This window comes from Vespa mandarinia, chromosome 1 (genome assembly GCF_050613455.1).
Source record: "Vespa mandarinia isolate Hongniang chromosome 1, ASM5061345v1, whole genome shotgun sequence".
Taxonomy (NCBI): Eukaryota; Metazoa; Arthropoda; class Insecta; order Hymenoptera; family Vespidae; genus Vespa; species Vespa mandarinia.
In genome coordinates, this window is record NC_140810.1 from 7,266,407 (window position 1) to 7,281,985 (window position 15,579).

At 35.1% G+C, this 15,579-nt stretch overlaps 2 protein-coding genes across 4 annotated transcripts in view; one reads left to right on the plus strand and one right to left on the minus strand.

Annotated features, from left to right (window-relative positions):
• Window positions 1–3,853, minus strand: part of Fkbp14 (peptidyl-prolyl cis-trans isomerase Fkb14) — a 37,322-nt gene extending 33,469 nt beyond the window's left edge. Inside the window, exon 1 of one of the 2 annotated variants that reach the window (XM_085661411.1) lies at window positions 3,577–3,853. In XM_085661411.1, the coding sequence (XP_085517537.1) occupies window positions 3,577–3,803 (227 nt within the window). In that variant the 5' untranslated portion in view covers window positions 3,804–3,853. The remainder of the gene's footprint in view (window positions 1–3,576) is intronic. The other variant, XM_035878236.2, reaches the window with a different exon arrangement.
• Window positions 3,854–8,179: 4,326 nt separating this feature from the next.
• Window positions 8,180–15,579, plus strand: part of MESK2 (misexpression suppressor of KSR 2) — a 62,465-nt gene continuing 55,065 nt past the window's right edge. The window contains exon 1 of one of the 2 annotated variants that reach the window (XM_085663584.1): window positions 8,180–8,381. In XM_085663584.1, coding sequence (XP_085519710.1) covers window positions 8,280–8,381 — 102 coding nt within the window. In that variant the 5' untranslated portion in view covers window positions 8,180–8,279. The remainder of the gene's footprint in view (window positions 8,382–15,579) is intronic. The other variant, XM_085663600.1, reaches the window with a different exon arrangement.

Here is a 15,579-nt window from a genome sequence, read left to right on the forward strand (position 1 = left end):
TACGTGATATTTTCGCTTTGTTTGAAATAAAACTTCGATGTTTCGAGGATGATCACTTTTTTAGGATCTATCAGTTCGAGACATTTCGAGCCTCGTACATCACGGCGTTGTCAGCAAAACCGTCGAGTAGAATTCTAATCGATCTGTCGTAACGTTGTGAGTTCTCGTTTCGACCGGTTAAACCGCAACGGCCGTTTAGCGACCGCACATACACGGTAAGGCACGTTGCATACTGTCGCCGGCGATTTGCTCGATGAAAGACTAGAAACCAAGCGACCAATCGAGTCATCCGGTGCCATCTTTCTCTCTCCTTCCCTCTCTCTCTCTCTCTCTCTCTCTCTCTCTCTCACTCATGTATTCGCGGTCGTTACGACCAAGCGCGTACGCCCTCATATATTCTCTTGAATTCAGTGATTGCCACAACAAAGTAATACGTAGTCTGCTCATATATTCTCTTGGACCCAGTGAGAATCTAGCGACTGGCCAACAGTGCGCGACGGACCTAATTACGAGCATCGTAAGTTTCATTGACCTTGTTTGACTCGGAGGAGACTGTTGAAGATGAACAAAAAAAAGAGGAATGGATAGAAGAAGAAGAAAGTGAAAAAGATTTCAAAAACTTGCAAACACAACGAGTAAGAACGATAACGTGCTTTTGTGTCGACTAAGAGAGGATGAGGAAAACGTTTCTGTCCACGCTAAAGGAAGTACCCGTTAAGCTCGATAACATTATCGTACTCAAGCTCCTCGTTATCACCCTCTTGAGAAGTAGTCAACTCGCCGCTGGTGGTGACTAGCTTGCTAGCCCTTTTGCGATATAACTGCTAATCTAAGAAAACGAATGAGCTCTTCTTGCTATGAAAACTATCTTTAGAATGAAGGTATCTTTTCTTTCTCTCTCTCTCTCTCTCTCTCTTCCTCCCTCTCTTCCTCCTTCTCCCTCTCTCCTCTTCTCTTTTCTTCTCTTCTCTTCTCTTTTAGTTGATACAATTAAATGTTAGGTAGGTAATTTTTTTTTCCCTTATAAGAGACGAACTTCGTGCTCATTTTTTTCTCGTCCTTCTAACTTACCGAATTTTTTTTTTCTTTAGTTTAGCAAGCAATTCAAAGAGTTAAGATAACGGTGCCTACAACGGCGCACGCAAAATTCTCGTCCAGTTTCGTTATCAGAAAGCACGCAAATAGCCGATACGTCGCACGAATAAACAAAGCCGTGCCATTTTGAAGATTGTACAGATCGCACTCGGTGGTTCGCCGTGAGATAAGATTATGATTTAAAATGAGAATAATCATTTTGCTCCAACGTATGTTTATTCATTCTTTTATTTTTATATAAATAGGAAGTATTGCGATTGTATGTGTATTCAATTAATTTACTATTAAATAAACGTTATATTAATATATACTTGACAAATATATCTATGTATTATATATGAATATAATCAATTATTTTGAGTTTCGTTTAACTTCTGTTATTTGCAAATAATCTTTCGGCTCAAAATTTTGGCTCACCAATCTCTAACCTTAATGAGAATATGACACGCGATTTATGTATGCAGACACAATGAAAAAAAAAAACTTACGACGTTTGAATTATATAAAAATAATCAAGAAAATTGTTTCAATATACATATACATGTATGAATGTATATAAATTTATACATCGAGGATTGATCGATCGATATAAAGCAATTTCATTGTTAAAACAGAATAAAATATTTTTTTTCTACGCATTGATGTCTTATCAAGGAACTAGAAAGAAAAAGAAAGAAAAACGTACAAATAGCAACCAAAGACTAAAGTGTAAATGATAAATATTTTCTTTTGTTTCGATCTAATCATCTATCGCTGATATCATGCGTGAGAAATCGCATCAAAATCTTGAACAAATAAAATAAAGGTCAGGAAAGTAACGTGGGAAGTTTTAGTTTTAATTTCAATTCTACAAAGAAACGGTTTTCAAGTTTGGTATTGTGCGAGCAGTCTACTATACCATGACATTAAGCCCGCTTAACGGTACTTGTAACGGCCTACGAAAGAATTTAAAAGTGTCGAGACCTTCTCGAGACTCGTTTGAGACTCGTTATCTTTCTTGTACCGATAGGAATCGAACGGAACACTCAGAGAGTTTTTATATTCTTTCGAATATTTACCATTCGGAAAGAGTAGAAGGAGCGATTGGTGATATTAGATGTGGGAAGGGAAGAGAAGAAAGATAAGAGAAAGAGGAATATGGAAGAGGGACGTTTGCGTCGCAAGAAATTCTCAATTATCGCGGGTAAACTTTTCAATCTGGAAAAGCAGCACTCTTGGGTTCTCGGTCGACGTGTAACACTAGGCAAACTCATCAAAGCGCAAACAGAGAAGTTCTGATTATTCCGAATTCAATGGACGAAGCAGTATCCAGTGTGAAACTTAGCGACCAGCTAGATTGATTGGACCACGTTCATTGGAAAATGAAATCCGCGGTAATTACAAATTTACCGCCGGAATAATCGAATATTCTTGTCGTCGTACGTAGTGTTGAGGCAAGCGCGTAATAATAAGCGTACGAGAGAAAAAGAGAGAGAGAGAGAGAGAGAGAGAGAAGTATATGATTTTCATTGAACAAGACGCGAAACATTATATATTAAAGTACATACTTATCATTGTTTGACGATAATTAGAGAAAGAAAAGAATTTCAGTTGAGATAAGCAAGAAAGAAAGAGGAGACATTTAATGAGAATGGAGAATAGTTTGACCTCATTTCTGAATACATGATTTTTCATAAATATTTTCTTTTTCGAAATCGTTAGACTCATTTAAACGCATAATTTGAAACGTTTAAATTTTAAATTGTCAAATTGATCCAATGGATCGTCATGAAGTCTTATTTGGTGAAAAAAAAAGATTGTGCCAAATGAAGAGGATACTATATTTGGATGTACTTTCTCTTTATCTTTTTTGCTTTCTCTTTCCTTTTTTTTTCTAAAGAACGAGGGAGATAGCTAGAGAGAATCAAATGAAAAGGCAATGCACCTTGGTAGCCCTAAGATGATCGATCGAGCATTCGAAATCCACAAGCGAATTACATTCCCTCGTTTGATTCTATTGAATCATCGAATTCGGAGCAACGCACTCTGAGACTTTCTAATAAATGCAGTAAAATCACGTTGGAAACGAAAGAGGATCACGTTCGGTAAATCGTAGATAATACGGTGCATCTAAGTCTCTTTAATCTCTTCTAAGATAATAGCAAGTTTAAAATAGTTGCAAGTTTCTAGAAAATACATCATCATTATCATCATCATCATTAATGTTCCATGATCGAAAGGAAAAATTATATTCATATTCATTCGATTACATTAATTTGATATTTATTTTTAAATATTATTCTCTCCAGAGAGAAAAATCTAATCTTGGTTCAGAGAAGGTTCAAAGAAAGCTATCGCTAAAGAAACACGCACACGCTTTTTTTCTCTTTTTTCTCTCCCTTTCCCTCTCTCTCTCTTTCTCTCTTTCTCTCTCTCTTTCTCTTTCTCTCTCTCTCTTTCTCTCTCTTTCTCTTCGTCAAGCGAAAGACTTCATCCACTGACCTTGAGTCGAATTTGGTACCATCTTGAAGCGTGCCGGTATAATGCATAGTCAGCTGGTCGCCCTTTTTCGAATGGACCTCGCAGATTTCTGGTAAATAAATGGTCTCGACCTTGAGACCATTATCAGCTTTGACGGCAAACTTGGAAAAGGCAAAAATCGCGAGCGCAAGAAGCGCGAAACGCGAAGAAAGAACGGCGCTTGCGCTTTTCAACGAACGGAAAGCCATGTTCAAACGCTTACGGATGCTCGCGAGCAACTGGAGCCACGTAGCGTCGCGCGCCGCCGAGCTGCCCTCGCTTTGTACGCCACCTCCCCCCTCTCCCTCCCTCCTTCCGTCCCTCTTAGCATCATGCTGCTTCGTGGCCGTGCCTCACTTCGTTCGCCACATTGCGCCGTCTCATTGGCCACGCTCAGAATATGTAGGTCTGCCTCGAACCTTCTTTCCATCTCCTCCTTCACTTCCTTCTCTTCGTCACCTCTACTCTTCTTTTCCTCTTCCTTTCTTCTAGAGTGTCCGTTCGGAGTGAATGCCGAATGCATTTACCGATTACAATAGACTTCTCTCCTTCTGCGTTTCTATCTCTTCCTCTCTCCGTCTCTCTCTCTCTCTCTCTCTCTCTCTCTCTCTCTCTCTCTCTCTCTCTCTCGTACTCCTTAGATGGCCTCCTTCGTAAAAAATCAGAAAGATCGTCTTTCATTCTTTCACGATAATAATTATTAATTAAGTATGGATTATAAGTATGGGTTATATCGTTCTTTTTTCATTATTCATTCATCAATATATCCTCTCCTTCTATCTCTCTTTTGTACTCTCTAAATGAGCTTCTATGTAAAACGTCAAAAGGATCGTCCTTCGTCCTTTCATAATGATAATTATTAACATAGAACTACTTTTCTAGAATATGCTCTCCTTTTATCGTCAAAATATCCTCTCTATCTCTATTTCTATCTCTACTGTTTCTCTATGTCTTGTGTGAGAGCTGCTTTGTTCACATCCTTTCAACTACGACTCCTCCTCGCATTGTCCCTCGTACTTTTCCACAGAACGTCATCGCTATCCTTCCTTCCTTCCTTCTACCAGTTCTTTCCCTTTTCATTTCCTTCTACTTTTTCGTCATTTATCACTAACGTCGCAGCTTGTCTTCAAGCGAATTGGAACCGTTGCAATTCGAAGATCTTGCACGTGAAAAACTATGATCAAATACAGATAGAGTATAGATATGTATGTACGTATATACTTATCCAATAATTTTATTTTTTTTTTTTTTTTTTTAATAGAAGTGACATTAATTTTGGCTAATTCTTTTCGTAAGATCAAATGTTTTTTTTTTTATTTCTATATTTGATATGGTATATCTTAATTATACAGAAAATCAAATATTTTCAAATTTTATGAGATAAAAGTATTTATCCGATTTATTATAGTTGTTCGAGTATTCTATCTTTTTTTCTTTTTATCTAACTTACGATGGGTCTCAGCTGTATATCTTAAATTCAATTCGTATTCCAAAAGACTCCGACATTTTTATATCTACATTTTTCTTTCTTACTATTTCGTAAAAGTAAAACAAACAAACAAAAATAAAAGAAAGAAGATACTTATTCATAGCTCCGTTATCAACGACGAGGAAGGCTCAACGATGCACGATACGTTTCATTAATGTTCAAATCGTAAAGGCTACTTCGCGTTTTTATGTACACGTTTTTAGGTTGCTAACCTGAAATATCGTCAAAGGGAATAACAGAAAAGAACCAGTCAAGCTATTCGTAAATAAAAAAAGGTTGCTACGATGTTATGTACTTTCACCGTATTATAGCAGCAATACTCGTGCATCATATTGAAGTATTGAATTCAGTAAATATTCTATTATAGCAAACTGTAGTAAATCTTCAATCGAAAAATCGAAATCATGCGTAAATTAAGGTAAGCAATTATTACGATATCGTAGAGTCCAAATGTAATAACTTTGTTTACGAGTTACCACAGGACACGAACTTGTATTATATTCGTACGCTACGCTCGTTTAAAACTTTTGTTCAACTTTTACAACGGCTCGTTCCTCTTTTTACATGAATTTAAGACCAGCATTCATTGAATGTAGCCCATTCTTTCTCTCTCTCTCTCTCACTCTTTTTCTCTCTTTCTCTTTATTCATTGAATTAAAATTTCTTCAACCCATTGCAGTCAATAAAGCACGAACTCACTTGCACAAATCTCTATGGGATTAAATAAAAAAAAATTACAAAAAAAGTTGTTACATTCTCGTTTTTCGCGAAATTTCGACCACTGAATATCTATCATTAGATAGAAAGTATTTCATTACATTTCTTGATAACCTTCAACTTGTAATCACAAATAGATAAAATATAATCGTTGATAAATCTATGAAAATAATTTCATTGATAATTTTTTTTTCTCTTATATCTTGTGTATTTCGAGATAGAAGTGATATCCTTCCGGCCTTCGTTAAAAGAGACTAATGAACAAAATACGATATCTAATGGAACAATATTAATTATGAAACTGATATATCTAATTTAAATCAAACTGATATAATGAGCCAATAAAATATTTCATTATCAATGTAATTTAGATAAAATTAAAAAAAGATTTTATTTTAAACTCTCAAGATTCCAATTACTTTGTCATATTCTTTTTTTTCAAAGAAAACGTTTACAAAGATTTAATATCAATCGTAGCTTCGATAAAAGTCACTTTTTAAAATTAATGGCGTTTAGTAGAAATGTGACAAGAATTTCGAAACGGCTTGTACAACGATGTGCCGGTTTCGAACTAAAGCCTGTTCCAGCTGCTTAACGCATGGAAATTAATAATGAGACAGAATGGAAATCCTGGAGCGATAAGCCCCAGATCTACATAACTCTGATGTGGATTATGCAACAACGCATGAGAGTACCGGCGTGAATTGAACGAACGATCGAGGCACCAAACACGGAACACCGGTCCATTTAATCTTCAGCCCTAACGCAAACTTATCCATTCTCCAAATACTATGGGCAAAGAGCGATTATCGATATTTTGACAATATCTCCAGATATTTCTCATTGAAATTAATTATATAAGTATGTGTAACAATGATTATTATTATATTATTAATTCCCGATATTTCTTTTTTCTTTCTCTAAATCAATTAATTTCAATAACATTTAAATATGGTTATTGGTAAATATTACAATAATAACATTTCCCTTTAAGAATTCACATAACAGATCGAATTATCTTTGAAATTCTAGAAGCATATTCTCGTATGCTCGTCACGTCGCTTACAACGCTTACACTCGTCTCTCTTATAGATACTGCTTCGTAACGCCAGCCTCCTTCGTAGCTCTAACGTTAATCGAAAGCGATCCTCTTTCTCATTCACTCTCTCACTCTCTTTCTCTCTCTCTCTCTCTCTCTCTTTCTCTTTCTCTCTTGTTACCAAGTACAACGATTAGCGTGAGATTACTAATTCATTCTCGTCTGCCACCGATGCTCTTCCTTGTTGCTTCGAAAGTCAAAAATCGTTTGCGAATGATCGAGATCAAGAGCAACAAATATTGTCTAAGTATTCACTCGAAGAATTACTATTCGATTTCTTTCTTTATTTTTGTAAAGATTTGTGAGTAGAACGTTTTTATCACGTTCACTTTTATCACGAAAAAGAAAGAAAGAGAGTCGAAAGAGATAGCAGTTGGAACTATGTGTATATACAGTATATATATGTAGATATGTATTATATATATATATGACTCGTAAGATTAATACGCTACCTACGGTCGTACTATGATTTATCAAAGTGTAACGGACGGTCCACTGATTTTCCAAGTAGAGAAACAGAGAATCGTTTTATAAATTTAAGGAAGCTCAGTGGAAAGTAGTAATCCGAAAGATGTGAAAGCGAATCGTCCATACGATGAAAGTCAAATATCACGATCAATTAAGCAACAAACAAATCGGACTTAATGACAAATTCGTTTATGTTTCAAACTCGCTAATCTGTAACCTATTCGTGTTCACTATTGAAGTTAAAGCTCGAAAGCTTCGAATATACGAAACGAGCTTCCACTCAAGCTTCCAGCCCGTTCGAATACCGGAGATAGCCGAAGTATCTCTCGGACTCGCGATTCCGTTTGCCCTACCGAAACTCGAAATACGACTGACCATGGTATTCCCATAGGATGTTATTCCTACGAAGGATATACCGCACATTGCCTAACGAAAAGTTGTTATCATCCTCCTCTCAAGCATCGGATTCTCTTTAAATCGGATGATAGGATGTGGAATAAAATGAAACATATTTATTTAGAACTGCCGGTTCAAAGATACGATAAGAGTTTCAAACTTTCATGTATATTTATTTTATTTATTTAGTATCGTATATCTTTTAGAAGATAGAAATTGAGTTTTGTAGTAAAAATGTTAGAAAAAGAAAAATATTTTAATTTCTTATCTAATTTATCATCGAGACACTAATTCGTAGCATATCACTGTCGTGACGCGTGTACTCGTTCGGATACATTATGAACGAACTGTTACAGCCAATGTTTATTATAGAAGCGTACGATTCTCGATAGTTGAATATTTAACCGCAGAACACCAACAGTGCTCGCTAGGCTTTCGTCGTGCAAACGTGATTCGTCTTCGTAAATGTCGTTATCAGTGTTGACATATTTTTTCGAAATGGCATCAGTTCTCTGAATGTTCTTCGTTCGTATGCTACGTTATACTTTTAATCGAATAGCAATAACCGTGGAAACGTACCAAATGTTCCTCCAAGTCTTCCCATCGCTTCGAAAACAGGTTTGTATGAAATGGATCGTTGTCCTTGTGTATCCTAACAACAGCTTATGTCGATAATTCCAATGAAATATGACTTTCCGTATCTTATTAATGAATTCATTTATTTTCACTATCGGTGTAAATTCACTGCTTTCATTGTTACTTTGTTTACGTTATACCTTTATACAATTCGTACTTATACAATTTATCATTCGTATATAGATATATATAGATATATACTGAAATAGATTTTCTGTAGCTATAATTTCCGCATAATTTTCTCTACGCTCGAGAAACCGCATTTCACCAAGTAACTGGCGATGCGTTAATTCATCCTTTTTCAATTTTCCATAAGAAGTTTCCCATCGCATCTCGGCAACGCTACACGATTCATCGTCGTTTACGTACTTTGGAAGCACTCGGTTCGGAAAATCGATGTCGTCTTTAGACGACGACGAGCATAGCTCGACTTTGAAACTCCCATCTCGAAGTGCTTCCGTCCTCTTCTCATTTTGATTCCACGGAGGCGACTGAGTATTCGTGGAAATTGAATTTGCGATGCTATATCGCCACGACTGGCGCTGCCTGCGGAGCAGATGCGATGATATCGATATTTGAATATCCCACGAGTTCGGTAAATCGAGTTAGTTAAGTCAAGTTAAGTCGTAAGATCCGGTTAGAAGCACGACGACGCAACGTTGTGTCGGATATTATTTCTTCTTTTCATCGTAACTTTCTTAACATTTCTGTTTTCCAATTCATAGCGAAGGAATTTTAACGGATTTTAAAGAAACAGTCTTGCATTTGATGAAATATAGGCAGGTAAATACATCGAGGATCGAGTAGAGATGGTTGAAATATTTAGTGATGTTTTAGATTCTATATTTGCCATAGATTTTACTTTGATAATAGTGTTGGACAATCCGATCAAGGAATCTAATTATCGTTAGTGGTAAAACGGATGATACGAATGTATGAACCTCAACTAATGTCAACGCGATTAAGACTCATCGTTAAAATTAAATTCCGGATCAAATTACGTCGACTTGAATTAGTTTATTTCTACGTATTTTTAATGTAGTTCGGGAGAACTGCGACGTTGTATTTTTATCGAAGATTTTAAAGAAAATCAATAGTACGAAACATGCAGGTAATGTGTATGATTCACGTTGAAAATCAATCCATACATATGCTTAAAAAAACATAGTACATATATATGTATGTGTATGCGCGTATATATATATATATAAAACTTCGTATAGCTTGCTTTAGTTTTTCTACTTTTGAAAGAATACCTATTTGCAATAAAGTTTGTGGCATCGAGAACATATGTATGTACAGATATACATACTTACATGTGTATGCACATACTATGTCCCTTTTTCGATAAACGCATGGAAAATTTAACACACCGATGCCACAAAGAAAAATAACGTCGACGTAATAACGCGTGTCTGCTCTCCGAATCGTTTTTGCGGTATCGCGAACAGCTTCTCGCGCCTTTGAAGAAAAAAAAGAAAAAAGAATTTACCTCTGGGATCTCCAGAATTATCTTTATCATGATCCAAGAGTCAAGAGTCATACTTTTTTTTTATCATTTTCGCTAAATGACTTCCCTGTAATTTTACGTTTCTTATCTTTTCTCATTTCTTCCTATTTTCTTTTCATTTTCTCTATGTATCTTCATCGTAAAACTAAAAAATTTTAATATTTAAATTATTATTGCAATTTACAACGATATAATAATACTTGTATTGATGCATATCTACGATATATTTTTATAAGTGGATAATAAAAAAGAAATATAAATATATGTATAGACCGTGTCAATGTCGACGTTTACATAATTGATTTAATTTTAGTTCTACGGATATTAGAATTATATTTATTTAATGGAAGTTATAGCACAATGGATCATATAAATGTCACGATAAACATGTTTAAATGTAGATAAGCGTGAACGGTCGATAGAAATAACTCGTAAACAATTTCTCAACGTTTCCTTCATTCGAGCAATCAAGTTACTGTGTGTTGCTCGAGTAAAAACGTTGATGACGTCGACAATGATTATCGATGTAAGCGAAGTAAAAAGCTTTGATTGTAGGCGCACTATTGATTAGTCGACTTGATTCAAGAGAAGAGATATAAGCGTACGCATTTGATCATGCGTTAACAAATCAGCAAATCAACAACTATCACGAAAGCACAAGCGATGCATTGGCTACTTGTTTAGTCGTCTGATTTTTTGGTCATTCGTGGACTTAATTGCTGACAGCTGGTCAACAGTACGAACATACATAGCCTTAATGGTATAGAGCTATACAATTGATCGATAGTAAGAACGGGAAGTAATAATACAGAGAGAAAGACAGAGACAGAGAGAGAGAGAGAGAGAGAGAGAGAGAGAGAGAGAGAGAGAGAGAAAGAGAGAGAAAATAAAAATCTGCCCATAACAATTCGTTAATTTATTAAATGATTGATATTTATTCAATTGTTGATTAGTAGAACATCAAATAAATTACAGATTGACGTTATGTGAAATCGTATTTGCACCATTTATTCGTTATCAAATTATAATTCATGACGTCTAGATCATTTGGTCTAGAAAGTCGTACCATATTATACATAACGAGAAATTCGTAGTATTTTTGATAAAATCGTTGAAAAAGTAATGATTGATCTTACATCGAAAGATTCTCTTAACTAAGAAATACAAATCACTATTTAATCATCTATAAAAATACATTGTATACAAATAATCAACGAACCTAATTCTTCATATAAACGTAACTAACTTATCGATATTTCTCTTTTTATTAATTATTTATAAATTTCTTTTTTATCTTTGATTTATTTTTGATAGTTGACCTTATACTAAACTAAAAATTTGATCGAGTATTTTTCACTTTTATATTTTCGATAAGACTAACTATTTTAAAGTCTATTTAATGGAGCATCCAAAAAATATTACAAAAGAAGTAAATCGCTAGAAAGAGCCAAGTATATAAATTTGTTTAGTTATGTACTTACGTACGTACATTCTTAGCATGAATGGCTCAAAGATTGTCGATAAGATCTTACTATTCGTAGAAAGTTATCTCGAGGTCAACTTTCACGAAGCGGAGCTTCTTCGCGTCGAAGGCAACGCTTAAGAGTCTCATAAAGAAAAAAGAAGAGAGAAAAGTAAAAAAGAAAAAAGAATAGTTTGACCGGTAGTTATTATTGGTAATCTCGAAGCGTATAAAAGTCTAAGCGATTGAAAGAGAGAAAAAGAAAGAGATAGATAGAGAGATAGATAGATAGATAAATAGATAGAGAGATAGATAGAGAGAGAGAGAGAGAGAGAGAGAGAGAGAGAGAGAGAATAAACGAAAGTTCTTACTTCATTTTCGTTAAAAGCTTTTGAATTTTCTTTATTAGTTAGTTTTTCACGATAAAATAGAAGATAAATAGAGAGAGAGAGGGAGAGAGAGAGAGAGAGAAAGAGAGAGAGAGGGAGAGAGAGAGAGAGAAAGAGAGAGAGAGAGAGATAACATCGCAGCAACGAATCCTTCCCACGATAATCCCGATATTAATTAGTAACTCGATATTAATCAGTATGTTCGTTTGGTCGATGTTGTGACCGCTCGAGGGATCAACAAGAGAAGCGAGTGTATAATTGATGTGCGAGTGATGCGTTCTCATTATCTGAAGTCTTCAGAATCCTGTGAGATTTACGTTTCTCTCTGTCTCTTTCTATCCCTATTTTTATCTCTTCCTATCCACTTTTTTACGTGTCAGTTTTCCATATTTCTCCGAGCGTGACACAAGTTATATACAAAGAGAACCGCGAAAGGCGAGAACGAGTTTTCCATGGGGTACGTTCAATGAGAAGCGTTTCAACGCACGCGCGTGCTAAAAAGATAGCGACAGGCGCATTGAATGGCTTTTAGGAAAGAGAGAGTGTTGTTTTTTTATTCTTTCTTTTTTTTTTTATTCCTAACATACTTTCTGTCTGCCATTCATTGATTCAAAGTGTACCTCGGATACGAAAGAGATGGTATAGTTGAAGTTGTTGCTAGTTTCGATAGCTATAATTTCAATACATTTTTTTTTTTTGAGTAACGAAAAATAAATTCGAGACGAACTCTCGAAATTGATATTTCATTGAACAGAATATGTATAGATTTTGATGTTACTCGGAAGATCATTCAGCTGAATCGTTAAAGAAAGATAGATAGATAGATAGACAGACAGATAGATAGATAGATAGATAGATAGATAGATAGATAGAAAGAGAGAGAGAGAGAGAGAGAGAGAGGGAGAGACAGAATGATACTTTTTTCTTTATCGGTTTTCTCGTTTAGCCACTTTCGCTTCATTTCCACTCATTTTCATTATCGTATGGATAGTCGTAACGTTTGCAAAGAAGAAAAATGAACCACGAGACAAGATATTAATTATAAAGAAGGAGCGTGCTCGATTTGTGAAAAGAGCGCCATATGGGACGTGGTCAATTTTCTTCCGACAATATTGATCTTGCCGCCACACCGTCGACGAAGAGAGAAAAGCAAAAATTTCTCGTGCAGACGTACTCACATATATATATATATATATATATATATATATATGCACACACAAATATACACGTACGCACATGCACTTACATGTATATATACTGGGACGACGAGAGAAAGAAGATTTTCCACTGGAATACGCGATATCGAGGACATTCCTAGTTCTCTTATGACGACTAGTCGTCGTAGATGGAAACGATCGACGATCGACGCAATCTGACATAACTCAACTGCGTTTTATCTCTAATTCGATAAAAAAATCCTTCCTCTGTTTCATCTCTTTTCATTTCATCTATCATATCCAACCATTTTATTTTTTATTAATACTTAAGCCTCCTCATGCATTGTAAATGCATTATCAAGAGCTTATTACGTCATTTCGAATGAAAAACTTGATATAGTTATAGGAATGTTTTGGTAGGTAAAATAAGAAAAGAGTAAGAGAGAGAGAGAGAGAAAGAGAGAGAAAAGTAAGTAGAGAGATAAGACATAAAATGAAGTAAATTAAAACAGGAACTAAGAAGTTAGACATTCTGATTAAAATTGAATGGATAGTGGCGTGCTTGAAATTGTTCTTTGTCGGATAAGAGGAATGCGTCGAAGGAGTTAGAAAAGAAAGGTATAACATTTAAGTACTCGTGAATCGATCCCACATCAGCCTCTCGGAAAGCAGGAAGTTCGTCAGTGTCAGGGTCAGACGGCTTCTCAGAGTCAGGTCTTTAATCGCTTTCACGATTCCTCGTCTCTCCTTCCTTCAATGCGAATTCCACGATAGTAAGCACCTATATAGAATTGTATATGTATATATATATATATATATATATATATATATATATATATTTATATATCTATATATGTGTATATATCTGAACATGTACCTCAATATATCTATTCCCAACATATTCTTGAGTCACAGCGAGAGCTCGATCGGTGAAAGTTGAATATATATGTATGTATTAGTCTACACGTAGTCGACACGAGTTCGAAAGCATCCTAGTGACGTCATCGTCCACTTTCGTTTGCCAACTCGGAAGCAACGATGACGAGGATGTTCGAGAGCGTCTGGCATAGCGAAAGGCGAGAAAAATACGACTGAAAAACGATCCTTACGATGGAAAGTCGATATTCTACCTTGCTTGAAGAGGAGGTAAAAGGGTCGCACGATCTCTTCGCATTGTCCTATGACGTTCATCTTACTGGGAATGGTTTCTCTTAGTTTAAAAATCGACTAGAAAATATGTCGGATTATTTTTATCGAAAAGAAAAATGTGGAAAGAAATTTCTCTTCTATTCTTTTATCTTAGGTAAAAAGATTGTTCAGCAGAGAACGTCCAATGTCATTTCCCTTTTTCGTAGTAAATTCGAAAGAAAGAAAGGGAATAGTTTGTAAAATGATAGAAATCCAAAAGAATTCACGTTTCTCGAGTTCTCTTTCGCGTTAATTTAATCGCGATACTATGAAATAAAATCGTTTTGCTTTTTTATTTATTGTTTTATATGATTACGCGATTAATTAATGATATAGATATCTGTCAAATGAAAAGTCAATATGATCATGCATAGAAAAAAAAAAAATCGATGACAATCACGGTCATTGTTCTCGTTCTCACTTTTTCCAACAAGACCAATAAGATTATTCGTATTCAATAATTAATTAAATCGAAATTAAAATGAACGCGTGCGATTTGAATTTCTCGTTTTGTTTATGAAAAGTAGAGATACGCATGATTTATGAAAAAAAAAAAATCACTTTCAAAGGGAACTGAAAGAAATTTAGAAATTTATCTCTTCCGTTGTTCACGAAATAAATAAGAGAACTTATGCAAATATAATGATTTCGTTTTCGTTCTTTCCTTTCCTTTCCTTTCTTTTCCTTTCTTTGCTTTTCTTTTCTTTTCTTTTCTTTTCTTTTTTCTATTATTTCTTTTCTTAACTCTATTATAAGCACGTGCTCGCAAAATTGTCGCTTATCAGATCCGTCGGTGGCACGAGATTTTTAATAACCCTCATTATTATAACACCGATGCTCGCTAGAAAAGCATTATCTTTGCATCGTTCTAACGTTAACGAAATTATCGGAAATTCTTGAATATAATCAGGATTATGGTCGCCTTCGTAAACTACTATTATGAGAACGCGAGTTGGCTATTTGCACACGAAGAAGTAGAAATTTCTTTCGCAATATTCTTTCTTTGATTATTGTGAAAGTTGTGAAAATGTTATAACAGTTATCTTATTAAGAAAAAAACCTTGATTGCTTTATTGCAATTTTTTTTTTTTTCTTAAATATTTGTCATTCCATTTTGTAACGTACAGTTTCAATACAATTATTATGATATAATATTGTATGGACAAACGTATTAACTCGTGTCTTTAGTTCCGGTTTTTATTAGAAAATTTGGAGCAAGGTCATTCGTACAGATCTTCGGTATATCTAGGCAAATTTAGAAAGTCTTTGCTCTTCTCGGCTCGTCGTAAACTTTAGAAGAGGGCACTTCCACATTCGTCTTTCCTTTCCGGGTCACAAACCTCGTTTGTACGTGGTATCGTTCGTTCCACACGGAACTTACCAAGTGCTCGGTAAATAAAGGTGCTCTCTTTCGAGTTGCTCGATTAATCGACATGAGAAAGTACCTTCTCGTATAGTCATCGTCTCGTTTACT